Consider the following 17,465-nt stretch of genomic DNA (forward strand, 5'->3'; position numbering starts at 1 on the left):
CGATAGACACGACTGTGTCACTTTCGCGGGGAAATAACACATTGAAATGGCCTGTCGGCTGAAAGGGTCGCAAGTGGCTCTGATTTATCTCAACTTACGACAGTTTTCCTCCAGAAAAATTTAAATATGAATGCACAAATATATTCTCAATGTTTCTATCGTCAAAAATTTCTATCGTCAGGATAGCTGACTGAAAATCTTACCTTGATTTATTTGATGAAATCTAGCTGTCAGAACTCCAAGTCTTGCCTGGAAGTAAATGTCTGCTGTCACAAAAATCACGCGCAGTAGAATTTCCTCTTTGCATCAGTCAACATGTGCGTGGTGAGGGCTTGAATTTTGCTATCGTCAGGTGCATTTGACTGACAGACTGACGATAGCATTTTTTAAAAATAACTCTGGGCTTCTCATCGTGAACGAAATAGTTTTTTCGCTGTTAATCTATTTCAACCAGGGCTTTGAACCAGAATTTTTTTCCTATTGGTTCGTTCCGAACAGAAACGGAATTTTAACGTTTCCGGTTTTGGGTTCCACCATTAAATAGACGTTCCCGAACCGGTTAGAACAAAAAAATTTCGTTCCCGGAACGGTTAATTACGTTCCCTCTCAGCTGTTTAACAAATGGCTATAAAATTATGTCTCTGTCTCATCCAGCTGAAGCCAAATGTAGGCTAATTCTATTACAACCTTCATTAAATAAGACAAGAAATAATTCAAAACAATTATTTCAAATGTTGGCGATTTGGATTCTCAGTATGTCTTCCCATCTACACAAACAGAAAAAGTGCCAAAAATGAAAGATAATTCGTTTAGTGTTACCAAAGGCTAGTCAGGCCCTATAGAGGGCTACCGCATGACGTCACCACGCCGCGAGATTTTGTTAAGCGCCATATTGGAAGACCAAGTACACATCTATGCAGGTACATACATACATAAAACAAACTACACCTGAAATGTAGCCAGGGCCGGTTCTGCCCTAATCTGGACCCGGGTGCAACATCGCGCAACCCCCCCCCCAAAAAAAAAACAGTCTAAATCAGGACAACCATCACATAACTATAACTATAAACATTTTATATAAACTATTTTAACTAAATGGGCTATAATAAATAAGCCTGCAGGCAGCCATGGCGGGCTGCCTCAGAAAAGTAACCATTTGTCCTACCTTAAAACTCGTTTTGCATTTTGTGCCTCCTTTTTTGTATTTTCAACCCTCCGTTTATTTTCTTTCCTTTTCTGAAAACCCGATTTGTGTCCAGACATTTTGTTCTGCTACCAACGAACTAACTCGTCAGGTCTCGTCTCTCGAGCCCGCGATGATTCCCGTGGGAAGGGCAACAACTGATACATTTTTACAAACAGCCAATAGGGAGGTTGCAACGTTCAGGCTCTTCTTTGCTCAGACACTCAGTAATGCACTTACTCACTAGTAGTCCACCTTCCCGCTCTCTCCATTCAGTCAGCGAACGTCAAACAGGAAGTGAACCCCAGCGGGTCATAGAAACTTGCGCAGGAGAAGAATGACTTTATTTGTAGGCTACAGAAACTTTGAGGAACGAAATAAAAACCGGTATTAACCGGTTACCATTATTTTTAATAAGCGTTTCTGTTCCGGAACATAAAAAAATAATAAAGTTTCTGGTTTCGTTTCTGTTCCATGTGAAATAGAAAAAGTTCCCGGTTTTCGTTTTCGTTCCTTGAACCGGTTCAAAGCCCTGATTTCAACTCTATCTGTTGACACCCAAAAATGATAAAGCCTGCTTCCACACGATAACTACCAAAGATCCATAATGGCCGAGTCTATCGTCAGGTCATCTGACAGAAATTCACTGACGATAGCAACAGGGAGAATGAAAGTGATTTTTAAAATGGGAGTTATGTCTGTCAGATATGTCAAAGAAATAGAACTTTATTCTTTAAAAATATTTTATTGATATACTCAGTGTATTTTTAAATGATGTGCTGGTTTAGAAGACCAAATACCATAGTTTCAATCTTGAAAATATTACCTCACTGAAAAAAGGACAAGAAAAATTTCTTATTTTGTGGGCAAGTGATTAATGGATCCAGTTACGGTAGAATCTGCTTTAAGTCAGTTTGTCCAGACTGCGTCCACGTCAAATCACACCGGTCACTTTTGAAAAGGATGCAGGGGAAACAAAAAAGTGCATTGGCTGTTCCACAGCCTGTCAGCCACGACTTACGCTGGAACCAAGTCCTGTTTAAGGCTTTAACTTTCTCCTTGGTTGGCTGGGTGATGTTTATTTCAGGCTTGTTGGGTCGCAGCTCCTTAACACGGATTTTTTTTCCCAACCGTCGTCCTCCTCGCGAAAGGGTAGTTCGACAAAGATCTCACTGAATTTGGTAGACGCTGCCCCTTAACGGTCATCGTCGCCGCCATCATGTCTCTGACTGACTGACCTGAGACCTCGAGTTTATCACCATAGCAACCAAAACTTTTCTGGAGCAGGGGCGAAATTTCCAGTGCCCCAAAGCCATTAAATTCGGCGATGCTGATTGGCCAAACATTTATTATTTTTCCCTCGCAACCATACACGATTGGCTATCGCGCTGCACTTCTGGGGCGCTTTGATGAGCGCCCAAGAAGAGAAACGATACGAGTCTGTCGGTGGAAATTCACTGTTGAATGAGAGTCAGTTGGTGGAAATGTTGTTTAAATAATTCAGATTGCATGTAGGCACACACTAAAATAAAACTGATATTTTTTCCCATCCAGATCTGGGAGGGCTGCGCCTGAGCGCCCCCTATGGGCCAGCCGCCACTGCAGCCAAGTGTTTCCCTCCCTCACATGGTGAATGTCATGCTTCGATCTCAGCTACTCTTGTTACCAGATCGAATGGTTCGAGTATTTACAGGTTACACAGAATGGTCAAAACGGGGGTGGGCGGATAGGACCCCCCCCCACACACACACTCGTTCACTGACCAGTAATTCTATGTGATGCCTTACTGTTGCCAGAGCAGAACATCCAAACTATTTCGCAATGACGGTAACTCAACCACTCTGTACAACCGCGGTGAGCAGAAAAGCATCTCAAAAACACTTCATGCTAAATGCCGAGAAGGCTGGGATACAAGACCTGAAAACTTCCACTCGACAGCCAAGAGGTGGAATCTGATGCTGCAGACTCACCGAAACCGGACTTGGAAAAAGAAAGAAAAAGAGGTGCGATGTTTTAATGCAATGTGCTGCTCCTGCATGACTGGCTGAATGAGTGAGCAGGTGGATGCGCGCGTGCTCCTGTTTAAAACAACCAGCTTTCTTTTTTAAGACTGAACTGGCCTAGCGGTTAGTGTGTCTGCCTTTCGAGCAGGAGATCGCGAGGTCTGCTCACGGTCAGGCCATAAAAACGGTACCTACTACCGTCTGGCGAGTCCATGTTAAGTGCCTGAAAAGTACCTGGTCGTGACAATAACTAGCAAGTCTCTAAAAATGCGAATTTTCAAATGCTATCGTTATTCTGGCCATAATTCGGTTTTATTTTCCCTCTGGTGTAGGCGAGTGCATGATGGTGCTGTGTGTGTGAACGTGATGATGGGCGACGCTATCCGGCTTGGAACGCATTCCCAGGTTCTAACAGTAATGGGTGTGGTGGCGCGCGTGCTTCATGGTGTTCACAAGTCATGTTTAATGTAGACGTAGCATGCGTTACGGTCAGATGACGGCACAACGCACAGTTTCCACATTTGGCTAGAAAACCACAGAGATACAGCGACTTGGGCATTGGGAGTCATCATCATTTGACTGAATATGAAACGGATAATAAACTGCGATACAGCTGATCACGGAGGCAACCCCATTCCCTTCCTGCCTCATTTGTGAGGCTTCTGTTTGTCAGGAGAGCTCGAGTGCTTTCTGGATGGTGATCATGTGAATCCAAATCTCTTGAGACGTCGCTATCCTCCACCATGAGCGTTTTTTTGAAGACCTCTCAACACTTACTGGCTTATGATGTAAGTGCTAGGACACTTTCATAAAACGCTGCCCAGATTTTTTTTTCCACTAGTATGACCACGCAAAGTTTCATTGACGTACAGTAGCTCCTGAGAAAACTCGTCCAGATTGAAACGCCTGGACGGATGGACGGACTCCGTTCCTAGATCCCCGTGTGCGCTTCATGGCAGGAGGTAAAAAGAGTTAAAAAAAAAAAAAAAAAAAAATAGTATCGTCAGTAGAGCAGATGATTTCCGCCAAATAAGAATGACGACACGCTAAATTGGTTCATAGGTTGAAGATATAAGGCTCTATGATCAGGTACCTGCCTTGGCAGGGGAAAGCAAACCCAGTTTGAAACACAGCCCTGTCCCACTAACCGAGCGCAAGCTGCTCTTCTTTGTTGAGTTTGGTGTAAACGCAGCCGAGAGATCTCGGTTACGCGGTGCAGGACCCTAAACTGGTACTCACACTTATCGTTTCCTTCATTAGTTGCGAACAGAGGTGGACAGTAACGAAGCACATTCACTTGAGTACTATACTTAAGTACACATTACGTATCTGTACTTTGAGTTATTTTTGTTGGAAACTTATTGCCGCTTTTCCACTACCAACGCGGCTGAGTCGGGCTGAGTCGGGCTGAGCGGGGCTGTTGGAGTTGCATTTCGACTACAACCGCGCTGAACCGTGCTGGCTGGAAGTGGGTGGACACATTGGGTGGAGTTAGCGAAAGTGGGTGGACGTCACGTGATGTCGTTAAGCAGCGCAAACAGTGACATCAGTGATCTTTTAAGCGGTAGTCTCACGACCCGGATAGTAAACAATAAACATGGAGGACATAGAGTCGTTAGTGTTGCTGGTCTTGGTGCTGTGGCTTGTTGTCACCGACAACGCCAACAGATACTGGCAAGAGCGTATAGATGAGGCGAGGCGCATAAGGCTTCAGAAATTCTCGTAATTCTTCTTCTTCCGGGTTTACAGTGTTTACAGATCCCAGCGTGCTCGCGGGGCGTGTGGGGGCATGTGAGGACACTCCTCCTCACCAATCAGTGCACAGGGGAGTGTCTGCTCATGCCCCTAGCCCCACTCGGCTCGGTTTGGCTCGCTTCAGCCCCACTCCAAAACCGTGCGAGTTTTGGGTGCTGAAGCGAGCTGAGTCGTGCTGCTCTGAGGTAGTCGAAACGCGAGCCGTGTCGGGCTGAAGTGAGCTGAAAAAGGGTAGTGGAAAAGGGCCATATGACTTGAAAGGCAAATATCGTACTTTTCGCTCCACTACATTTCTATCAAGGTCCTCGTTCCTATGAAGCAGCTCTGAAAGTGGATGTTTTTTTCTTTTCTTTTCTAAAGCATGATGGTTTTTTCGCAGGTGACACTGAGACAGTCTATCAGTAATCACTAGGGTCACGGCACGTCCATAGACTGGATAAAATCAAGATCAGTGATTTCTCAGCAGCGTTATTTAACACGATTGCTCAGTTGACGGCAGAATGGAAGGAGGCGGTTCTTCTGGAGAACGCACGCACTCATGGCTTTACCTAGAACCCATGTTTCGGCTTTCTGAAAGGATTAAAGATTCGTTTTAAACGTTTGCAGAAAACGAACCACATCACGGCCTACAAAAACTCGCCGTCCAACCTGCGGAAGCATATTGAGGGATATATATGTTTTATTCCAAGAGAAAGCTTGCAGTGAAGTTGTCTGTGCTTTTAGAGCTAGTGATAACGTTGCAATAGCTGTGCAGTCTGGTTAGTCAAATGACTTTCTATGGATTTGCCCGCCACGTTGCCGTAGCCTTGTCCACGGCTAACGTTTACACATAGCTAGTTAACTTGGACGCTGTTAGTTAGCATGTAAAAACGGAGTCACGCTAACTTATCTGAAGTCCTTTCAGAAATGTGTTTTAGCATAATCTTGCAAAATAAACAAAACGTAGAAATTTCTTTTCTAGTAGCGTTAGCTACCCAATATGATTTCAAGTTTGAAAAGAGTTTGCTAGCATGTCAGGTTTCAGCGCTACATGTTCTACAAGCTCATCAGTAAATCCAGTAGCTTCTGAGCCATTCAGTTTTGTAAGTGTCGTGGCAATAATACAACAATGCGTTGACAGAAAATGCACTTTTAATACTTTTAAAAAGTACTTCAATTAAAATTTAACTGGACAACTTTCACTTGTATCAGAGCAACATTTGAGCAGCGGGATCTGTACTTTGACTGGAGTAATGAAGTAGTTGGGTTCTTTGTCCATGTCTGGTTGTGAAGCTGGAAGTGCACAATTTAGCCAACAGCAAAACTCTTCCAGCTTCTCAACTACTTGAAGGAAACCTTTTTTTTTTTAAAAAAGGCATGAATGATGTTCTAGTGAGGGGCGGCACGGTGGTGTAGTGGTTAGCGCTGTCGCCTCACAGCAAGAAGGTCCGGGTTCGAGCCCCGTGGCCGGCGAGGGCCTTTCTGTGCGGAGTTTGCATGTTCTCCCCGTGTCCGTGTGGGTTTCCTCCGGGTGCTCCGGTTTCCCCCACAGTCCAAAGACATGCAGGTTAGGTTAACTGGTGACTCTAAATTGACCGTAGGTGTGAATGTGAGTGTGAATGGTTGTCTGTGTCTATGTGTCAGCCCTGTGATGACCTGGCGACTTGTCCAGGGTGTACCCCGCCTTTCGCCCATAGTCAGCTGGGATAGGCTAGTATCTCACTGGGCTGCGACAGCCCGCGACTAGTTGGACACACAACAATTGCAATAAAATGGCGACAATTTTCACTTGGAATCTCACTAAATTGATAGTTAGGTCCATATATATTTGGACACTGACAATTTTTATTTTTTTACCTGTTTACTGAAACATATTCAAGTTATAGTTATATAATGGACATAAAGTCCAGACTTTCAGCTTTCATTTGAGGGTATCCACATTACAATTGGATGAAGGGTTTAAGAGTTTCAGCTCCTTAACATGTGCCACCCTGTTTTAAGGGACCAAAAGTAATTCGACAATTGACTCAAAGGCTATTTCATGGGCAGGTGTGGGAAATTCCTTCGTTATGTCATTCTCAATTAAGCAGATAAAAGGCCTGGAGTTGATTTGAGGTGTGGTGCTTGCATTTGGAAGATTTTGCTGTGAAGAAAACATGCGGTTTCAAAGGAGCTCTCCATACAGGTGAAACAAGCCATCCTTAAGCTGCGAAAACAGAAAAAACCCATCCGAGAAATTGCTACAATATTAGGAGTGGCAAAATCTACAGTCTGGTACATCCTGAGAAAGAAAGAAAGCACTGGTGAACTCATCAATGCAAAAAGACCTGGACGCCCACAGAAGACAACAGTGGTGGATGATCGCAGAATAATTTCCATGGTGAAGAGAAACCCCTTCACAACAGCCAACCAAGTGAACCACACTCTCCAGGAGGTAGGCGTATCAATATCCAAATCTACCATAAAGAGAAGACTGCATGAAAGTAAATACAGAGGGTTCACTGCACGGTGCAAGCCACTCATAAGCCTCAAGAATAAAAAGGCTAGATTGGACTTTGCTAAAAAACATCTAAAAAAAAAAGCCAGCACAGTTCTGGAAGAACATTCTTTGGACAGATGAAACCAAGATCAACCTCTACCAGAATGATGGAAAGAAAAAAGTATGGTGAAGGCGTGGTACAGCTCATGATCCAAAGCATACCACATCATTTGTAAAACACGGCGGAGGCAGTGTGATGGCTTGGGCATGCATGGCTGCCAGTGGCACTGGGTCACTAGTGTTTATTGATGTGACACAGGACAGAAGCAGCCGGATGAATTCTGAGGTATTCAGAGACATACTGTGTGCTCAAATCCAGCCAAACTGATTGGTCGGCGTTTCATAATACAGATGGACAATGACCCAAAACATAAAGCCAAAGCAACCCAGGAGTTTATTAAAGCAAAGAAGTGGAATATTCTTGAATGGCCAAGTCAGTCACCTGATCTCAACCCAATTGAGCAGCATTTCACTTGTTAAAGACTAAACTTCAGACAGAAAGGCCCACAAACAAACAGCAACTGAAAACCGCTGCAGTAAAGGCCTGGCAGAGCATTAAAAAGGAGGAAACACAGCGTCTGGTGATGTCCATGAGTTCAAGACTTCAGGCAGTCATTGCCAACAAAGGGTTTTCAACCAAGTATTAGAAATGAACATTTTATTTACAACTATTTAATTTGTCCAATTACTTTTGAACCCCTGAAATGAAGGGATTGTGTTTAAAAAATGCTTTTGTTCCTCACATTTTTATGCAATCATTTTGTTCAACCCACTGAATTAAAGCTGAAAGTCTGAACTTCAACTGCATCTGAATTGTTTTGTTCAAAATTCATTGTGGTAATGTACAGAACCAAAATTAGAAAAATGTCTGTCCAAATATTTATGGACCTAACTGTATTCACATATTTTACCGCAATTGTGTCTCCAACTAGTCGCAGGCTGTCGGCAGGGAAGTACAGGAAGCCTCACGGAAACCGACTTGAGAAGGGTTCGCGATGGCTTGGCGACACATCGGCGGCTGTTTTGAAAGAAATTGTCTCGCGCAAATTTTTTGAACATGTTCAAAATTTCAGCGACGGAGGAGCGACACTTTGCGATTCGTGCGAGGAAATGGAGAAGCCTCGCGAATGTTTCAAGACACTTTTGAAACTCTCTCGCGAATGACGTTCGCAATTTGTCACAGCCCAGTGAGATACTGGCTTTAGGCTCCAGCTCGCCTGCGACCCTGTAGGACAGGATAAGCGCCTACGGTGATGTAGTGGTTAGCACGGTCGCCTCACAGCAAGAAGGTTCTGGGTTCGAACCCAGCGGCCGGCGAGGGCCTTTCTGCATGGGGTTTGCATGTTCTCCCCATGTCTGCGTGGGTTTCCTGCGGTTTTGCCCAAAGACATGCAGTTAGGTTGACGTGAGGTGGCCTTGGGCTGAAGTGCCCTTGAGCAAGGTACCGAACCCCTGACTGCTCCCCGGGCGCTGTAGTGTGGCTGCCCACTGCTCTGGGTGTGTGTTCACTGCTTCAGATGAGGCCATCCTTAAAAAAAAAAAATAAAAATCTGTTTCCTGTCCACCGGGTGAGCAAAAAAATTCAGTAGGGAGGGAGGGATTTTTTTTTTTTTATATGGATGGATAAAAAAAAAAAAATCGCAACGCTGTGTTTGCTTTTTCTTTCAGTACTTTTATTACAAAAGTAGACACATTTAATAAAATATGACAATTTAATCAACTGAAACTTGTACAAAAACTTTAAGTTAGCATTTTAAATGCTGACTGCAACATTTGCAAAACTTTTACAAAAAAGTACTTAAAATGTTTTGAACACTAAACTTTGTACTGCACGGCACTCGTTTGACATTCAGAATTTTTATGCAACAGTGCAAAGAAACTGATAATTTACTAATGTTTTCAGGTTTTTGTTCTTTGAAACTATGACAAGCAAAACTTCAGTGTAAACAGATTTCAACCTCAATGTAAATAAACTTGAACATGCTTATTTTTTAGATTTGTTTTGCTACTCTTGCAACTGCAGCTGTGTTTTTAGGTCCACGTTTTAGGGACTGTTCTCCGACAGATCTGTCAGGGTCATTAACAAAGTAGGTAATGAATTTCGCATAACAAAACTCAAAAGCTGTTTGTAACGTCTCGGATGGATCAAGATCAAACGAATTTTCCAGTAACGGTTTGTGATGGTCCGACACATGGACTTTTCGTAGTTCTAAGGCTACGTTTACATTAGACCATATCTGTCTCGTTTTCTTCGCGGATGCACTGTCCGTTTACATTAAACCCCCTGGAAAAGCCAGGAAACGGGAATCCGCCAGCGTCCACGTATTCAATCTAGATCGTATCTGGTCCGGTGCTGTGTAAACATTCAGAATACGCGAATACGCTGTGCTGAGCTCTAGCTGGCGTCTCATTGGACATAACCACTGTGACATCCACCTTCCTGATTCGCTGGCGTTGGTCATGTGACGCGACTGCTGAAAAACGGCGCGGACTTCCGCCTTGTATCACCTTTCATTAAAGAGTATAAAAGTATGAAAATACTGCAAATACTGATGCAAATACTGCCCATTGTGTAGTTATGATTGTCTTTAGGCTTGCCATCCTTCCACTTGCAAGTAGTAAGTGATCTGCGCTGGGATCACACACACAGCGGCTCAGTCCCGAATCGTGGCTTGTTCACTTCACTCGCGCGCTGTGTGAGCTGCGCAGGGCCGGAGTGCGCACCCTCCAGAGGGCACTCGCTGTTCAGGGCGGAGTGATTTGGAGCGCAGGATGCCTGCGGAGCCGAGCGTATCCGCGTATTGGCGTTGCTATGTGCACGGCTAACGGTTTTAGTGTAAACGCGAATCGTTTTAAGAACATTAATCTGATGATCTGCTGATTCGACGTAATGTAAACGTAGCCTAAGGCTACATCCACACGACAACGGCAACGAGATGTTATTTAAAAATATATCGCGTCCAAATGGGCAACAATCAGTAAAATATCAGGTCCATATGGCAACGCAACGCTTGCTGAAAACGATGCAATACACATGCCACACCTCTAGGGGCGCTGTAAGACGGTCCCTTCGGAGACACCAGAACAACCCATACGAAAAAGAACAGTAAAGAACTTATAAGAGTTTACCACTGTCTTAGTAGTAAATCCTTAGAAGGATTTATAAATATATATGCCATGTATGATTTACTCCTGAAAGTGGCCCATTTTGCATTTTCCTCATACAAATTTCTTATGAAAATCTAGTATGTATGAAGTGAACATTGTGCATGGTTTTTACAGATAATGTGTATGATGAATTACACCGTCTTTGTATGCTTCACGTAATGTTTGTAGTTTTAAATTATATTTTACAGTTTAAAATGTATATGCCTTTTATATGTAAATCCAACACAAACATATGTGGATATATAAAAGGCATATACATTTTAAACTGTAAAATATAATTTAAAACTACAAACATTACGTGAAGCATACAAAGACGGTGTAATTCATCATACACATTATCTGTAAAAACCATGCACAATGTTCACTTCATACATACTAGATTTTCATAAGAAATTTGTATGAGGAAAATGCAAAATGGGCCACTTTCAGGAGTAAATCATACATGGCATATTTATAAATCCTTATAAGAATTTATCCTTATATTTATAAGGATTTACTACTAAGACAGTGGTAAACTTAAGTTCTTTACTGTTCTTTTTCGTATGGGAATAGAAGAAGTAAGGACGCATGCGGATAAACTATTATGCGCGAGACTTCATATTAGCCACAAAGTCAGGAAAATCTGTTTGTAAAATTACGTTATAATGACCAAATACAATGAAAAGTATTTTTCCAGTCTCACCTGTGAAAGGTAATCCCATGTGATCTCGTTTGGACGGTAAACCTGTTGGTACAGTTAAACGCAGCCAATCTTTATTCTCCGCTTTGACCTTTCCAATATGGCGGCGAGGATGACGTACGCGGAAGGCGGCGTCTTTAATGGTCCGGAATAAATTGAATACTACACGTTGATGGATTAATTTGTTGTTTCTCACCTGTGAAAGGCAATCCCATGTGATCTCGTTTGGACGGTAAATCTGTTGGTACAGTTAAACGCAGCTAATCTTTATTCTCCGCTTTGACCTTTCCAATATGGCAGCGAGGATGACGTACGCGGAAGGCGGCGTCTTTAATGGTCCGGAATAAATTGAATGATACACGTTGATGGATTAATTTGCTTTTTTGAGGAATGTATTCTAGGACTTAAACCATCATCTGAAGAGGTGAGATCACTCTTTTTTCCCCCTAGTTTTGCTGGTGGGATTGACTCTGCCCTAAGGGCTATTCTCTCCCTCTCACTTTGCACCATTACACAATAAATATTCACAGTGAAATGATTTGGAAAGCGTGTTTCATGAACCAAGTTACAGGATTTGTTGACAACTCGCATCGCATCGCAATGAGAAGATCATTGGCACTACTGGTGTTAAGAATCAGACCATTTCATAAATGAATATTTTGCTGTAGAGCTGCAGTGTTTGTACAATTGCATGTTTTTGCTTCACTATTACTGTCACTATTCTGCTTCTTGCATTACTACTGTGAACTAACACTGAACATAATAATAATAATAATAATAATAATAATAATATCCAAGCTCGTGTTTCACTCTCACTAGTGCTCTGTAAGGCTTTTTCCTGGTGATATTCGTTACACTTCTACCCGGCGTGAAGCACTCACAGTCATGTGGTTGTGACGTCATCGTAAACAAATCCGTTCTACTCATCCAGACGACTTCACAACGGCAACGTTGCCAGATCTTTCCACTCTGGAACCCGTTCTCAAAAAGATTGCGTTTTGGGCACCCAAAACGCCGGTGCCGTGTGGACGCCAGGCCTAAACGATAAGCAATTGTATCGGAGTCACCTGAATCCGTTGCCGTGTGGACAGGACCTAAATCGAGCGTTAGGCCTAGTTCGGATGAAATTACACTTTTAAAATGATCACTGAATGATTTGTTTTTCTGAATCTTTACTATTTTGTTGTTCACTAGAATACCATTTTGCGATTTCACACTTAAGCAAATGTTTGAAAACTCCGGATCTCCTTCCTTCATGGTGGCTGCCATTTTTTTGTGCCGCACGGCGCATGCGCAGAGCTGATTCAGTTCTATATTCTGCGCGGAATGCGTAAATGTCAAGTTCGATTTTAGATTTACGGACCCGAAAAAAGTAAAAAAAAAACGGCGTTTAAAAAAAAAAAAAATTTCAACCGCACAAACGGCACTCACCTAGCCTGGCAAGCCAAAGTGTGAATATTTAGTCTGGCCTTGATCCGTAGACACTTCCGACAGAGGTGGGAGGAACAAACCGCTGTCTTTCAAACTGTCTCTGTGCGTATAGGCCAACGCTCTGACCAATCAGCGCAACAGTGACTGTAACGTAGTCAGAGCGACAGAAAGCAGTGGGGGAGGCCTTGAAATAAATAATTTTTCAAAATGTGTATTAATTAATAAACAGGTTCTAGATATTAAGAAGTTTGGAGATAATGACCACAAGTTTGGAGGCTGTACCACATACTTAACATACACATTTTTTTCAAGGGTTTGCTTAAACTGTTTTTGAGAGTTTTTATTTAGTGGTGTTTGGTGAAATAATTTCCCTTAAATTTAAAATAACGGGAAAATAAGAAACAATCAAAAAGTAATGTTTCAAAGCTGTTTATTAATTCTTCGTACTGCACAAACTAGCCCCATCCTTTTGGCTACGAGCGGAGCCAGCTGGTAGATCAGACTTTTGCCATAGCCGGTCGGCAAAACAGCGAAAACGTCCTTCTTGAAAAGGAATGAGCGGAGAGCCTCTTCTAAAACTGATTCCAAAGCGGAGTCAAACGCGCGCTGTTCACTAGCCGTAGCCATCTTTCCTGTTGTGCTTTCTCCAGCGTCGCGCAGCTTTGTCGTCACTCCTGCAAAAGCCCGCCCAAAGAATCCAAACAAAAACCTTGCGTTGTGATTGGCGGGCACGATTTGATGCCCGGGGTGTTTTTGTTTATATGGTGCGAGGCTAGACCCACTCGCAGGCAAAAAATATTTTTGGCCGCTAGGTGGGTGGGTCTAGTTTACTAGGCTAGCACTCACCCGGCCGGTGGACCGGAAACAGAACATTTTTTAATAATGGCCTGGGTTAAATGCAGAGGATGAATTTCACTGTGCTTAAAGTGTGCATGTGAGAAATAAAGGTTTCTTCTTCTACAGATAACGGATGGATGGATGGATGTTCTAGTGACTGGGCGTGAGCTTTAAACCTACCAGTCTGGTGTTATTGATGGACACGATGAAGTCGAAGAAGGGTTCGAGTCCCGCCCGGTGTCCAGGGGAGTTCTCCTGAACCTGAGAGAGACAGACAGACAGACAGACAGACAGACAGACAGACAAAGACAGAGGTTATGGAACTGCATGGATGATAACCCTTTACACACGAAGATGCAAAAAATAAAAATAAATCTGACAGGAAAAATGGTTCAGTTCTCCATTTGTTCTAATTTCAACTATATACACTACCTACCGTTCAAAAGTTTGGGGTCACCCAGACAATTTTGTGTTTTCCATGAAAAGTCACACTTTTATTTACCACCATAAGTTGTAAAATGAATAGAAAATATAGTCGAGACATTTTTCTGGCCATTTTGAGCATTTAATCGACCCCACAAATGTGATGCTCCAGAAACTCAATCTGCTCAAAGGAAGGTCAGTTTTATAGCTTCTCTAAAGAGCTCAACTGTTTTCAGCTGTGCTAACATGATTGTACAAGGGTTTTCTAATCATCCATTAGCCTTCTGAGGCAATGAGCAAACACATTGTACCATTAGAACACTGGAGTGAGAGTTGCTGGAAATGGGCCTCTATACACCTATGGAGATATTGCACCAAAAAACAGACATTTGAGCAATTCCAGCGTTATGGACGTGACACTTGAACTCAAAATGGCAACAAATGACCCAGTGCATGTTTTATTGTCTCCCAGTATTTAAACAGGTGTTGCATATTTTAAGGCTGTACCATACTGGAGAAGTGATAGAACAAGAACGATTCCCATAGTACATCTAGGGCATGCCAGAAAACGCCAATAAAAGATGCGTTATGGATGTGACAGAAAAAGTATCACTTTTCTTGGGTGACTGTACATTTTTATCAAACTCTGTGAAATTGTAAACCTAATGTCGAAATGGAGATATCCATTTGATAGACGGGTCCAAGGTGAATATTAAAAAAAAAAAATCTTTGTTTAAAATATTTTGTATTTCATGCAGAGTTTCGGAAGGAAAAGTCAGCGTTATGGATGTGACGAAATTCCGTTATGGATGTGACGCGTCTGAAATAGACATGGCATATGTTTAGAAAATCAGCAATTTAACCACCATAACCCTTTGAAAAACTCTAAATATCAGCTAAAACTATCAAAGCTCTTAAATAATATTTAGGATGGCTATTGTTTTGCTGTTTTGTGGATTTTAGCATACATTTCTGTGGCTTGTGGCAATAATATAGAATTGTACATGATCAAAGTTGATTTTAGCTTGGGGTTTACATTATAAGAAAGAAAGACTGACAGTGACACATTAGGTTGGTTACAAATTGGTTCAACTTATTCACATCTGTAAAATACAGGCCTAGGTGAGATCTCTGGGAGTGGTTTTGATGTATTACCTGTTGCTTTATTTTTGCATGGCGAGGTTGACATTTACATGGAATTGCCCATTTGCAGCTAGAATAGTCATTTAGCACATTAGCAATGTATAGAGTGGATTTCTGATTAGTTTAAAGTGATCTTCATTGAAAAGAACAGTGCTTTTCTTTCAAAAATAAGGACATTTCAAAGTGACCCCAAACTTTTGAACGGTAGTGTATATGATATGTCATATAGGATGAATGCTGAAAGCTCTGCAGCTACACACCCTAAATCAACAGTGTGTGTGTGTGTGTGTGTGTCCTTTTCTGTCCACATTCACTAGAATTACAAAACCCTGCATCAATCACCTCCAACACTAAACCCAACTAAATAACCCTGATAAACTCTCCACAGCTCAGGAAGGCTGCTTCTGAACAATGATGCTAATCAAACACCTGCACTGTTTACACAGTGATAGAAAGCAAACAAACAAAAAAAAGCAAATACAGTAAATGGGAACGAATTGAGAGGAAAAAAAAGCAATGTAAAGATAAAATATCCTACAATAACGCGCCATGTTACGTTTAGGAAGCTATAAAATACATATCAAAGCTAATATTTAAATGCTAATTTCGTCTAGGTCCATTTTACGCTAGCATTAGCCACGTAAAGCAGGCCGCGCTCAACATCCCCGGTGTCGAGTTCCTGCTCCCGCCGCCACGTAGGCACTCGTTAGCCGCATTAGCATCCTGACAGGACCCGCTGCCAGCACTCCTACGGCTAACCCGCAGCGCAGCACAACCCAACACCTACCCGAAGGACATGGTAGCCTTCCGAGCCTCCTCCAGGAATCTCTACGCTCTGTGTTCCCCCCATGACTCCCCCGTATCCGTGTGAGCGGCTTGAATCTGATCCCCGTCCCCAGGGTTGAGTGAACCGAGCCGGGCAGGAAGTTCAACACGGCCGCGACCGCTTGCGTAGTTTTAGCTGTTACGTGGCAGTCGGAGCAGAAAGGGCTTGTGGGTAGGAAGAGAAACGTTTTCACACCTGTATTCAGACAAGCCCCGCCTGCTGTGCTAGGATTCGCCAAAAGCAGACTCTTTCCTGGGCTGTGATTGGCTACAAACCTCAAGCGTGCCTGTTGGATGGTCGTCACGTCACCATAGCAACCAGACCCAAACCCGGAAGCATTAGAAATGTGATTGAAAATTGTATTGCAAGTATGAGATACATTTTCTATGTTGAGCATGTATTTTATTTAAAATATTGTTCCTAACATAATATAACAGAATGTGATTCTTGCCGGACCACAATGGAAATAAGTTCTATACACTTTCTTGTGTTAAATGTCACTATATTTATGCATTTTGTGCATTATTTTACGAAATAAAATCAATCAAATAACAGTAAAATATAGTAAAATGTGTATACCAGCTCAAACAATTAGAATAGCATGAAAATTTTCAGGTTTTTTTTTTTGGTAATTTAATTAAAAAACCTAAACTTTCTACGAGTATATTCTATATTCATTACACGTAAAGTGAAATATTTCAAGCCTTCTTTTGTTTTAATTTTGATGATTTTGGCTTACAGCGGGCGGCACGGTGGTGTAGTGGTTAGCGCTGTCGCCTCACAGCAAGAAGGTCCGGGTTCGAGCCCCGTGGCCGACGAGGGCCTTTCTGTGCGGGGTTTGCATGTTCTGCCCGTGTCTGCGTGGGTTTCCTCCGGGTGCTCCGGTTTCCCCCACAGTCCAAAGACATGCAGGTTAGGTTAACTGGTGACTCTAAATTGACCGTGAGTGTGAATGGTTGTCTGTGTCTATGTGTCAGCCCTGTGATGACCTGGCGATTTGTCCAGGGTGTACCCCGCCTTTCGCCCGTAGTCAGCTGGGATAGGCTCCAGCTTGCCTGCGACCCTGTAGAACAGGATAAAGCGGCTAGAGATAATGAGATGAGATGAGATGAGATGAGATGGCTTACAGCTCATGAAAATCAGAAATACAATATCTCAAATTGTGAGAATATTTCCTAAGATCAATAAAAAAAAAAGATTTACAATACAGAAATGTCCGACTTCTGAAAATTATGTTCATTTATACACTCAGTACTTACCAGCGAGTGGCCTAGTGGTTAACGTATCCGCCTCTCGATTGTGAGTTCTACTCACGGTCGGGTCATAGCAAAGACCATCAAAAAAATGGTACCTACTGCGGTCTGGCAAGGCACGCTGCAATACAGGTGTGAGTGGGGAGTCAAACTCTCGCGGTTACCAGAGGACTAGCCCCCCCACTGTAACCCTAGCTATGTAATAGGCGAGAGGCCGAGGGCTACGGAAACGGAGATCAGCGCCGC

At 42.8% G+C, this 17,465-nt stretch overlaps 1 protein-coding gene across 1 annotated transcript in view; it reads right to left on the bottom strand.

Annotated features, from left to right (window-relative positions):
• gorasp2 (golgi reassembly stacking protein 2) overlaps positions 1-16,134 on the bottom strand; it is a 33,784-nt gene extending 17,650 nt beyond the window's left edge. The window contains exons 1-2 of the mRNA XM_060920099.1: positions 15,928-16,134; positions 13,755-13,835 (exon numbers count right to left, since the gene is read on the bottom strand). Of these exons, the coding sequence (XP_060776082.1) occupies positions 13,755-13,835; positions 15,928-15,990 (144 nt within the window). The 5' untranslated portion in view covers positions 15,991-16,134. The remainder of the gene's footprint in view (positions 1-13,754; positions 13,836-15,927) is intronic.
• Between the last annotated feature and the right edge of the window lie 1,331 nt (positions 16,135-17,465).

This window comes from Neoarius graeffei, chromosome 4, assembly GCF_027579695.1.
Source record: "Neoarius graeffei isolate fNeoGra1 chromosome 4, fNeoGra1.pri, whole genome shotgun sequence".
In the NCBI taxonomy this organism is placed as follows: domain Eukaryota; kingdom Metazoa; phylum Chordata; class Actinopteri; order Siluriformes; family Ariidae; genus Neoarius; species Neoarius graeffei.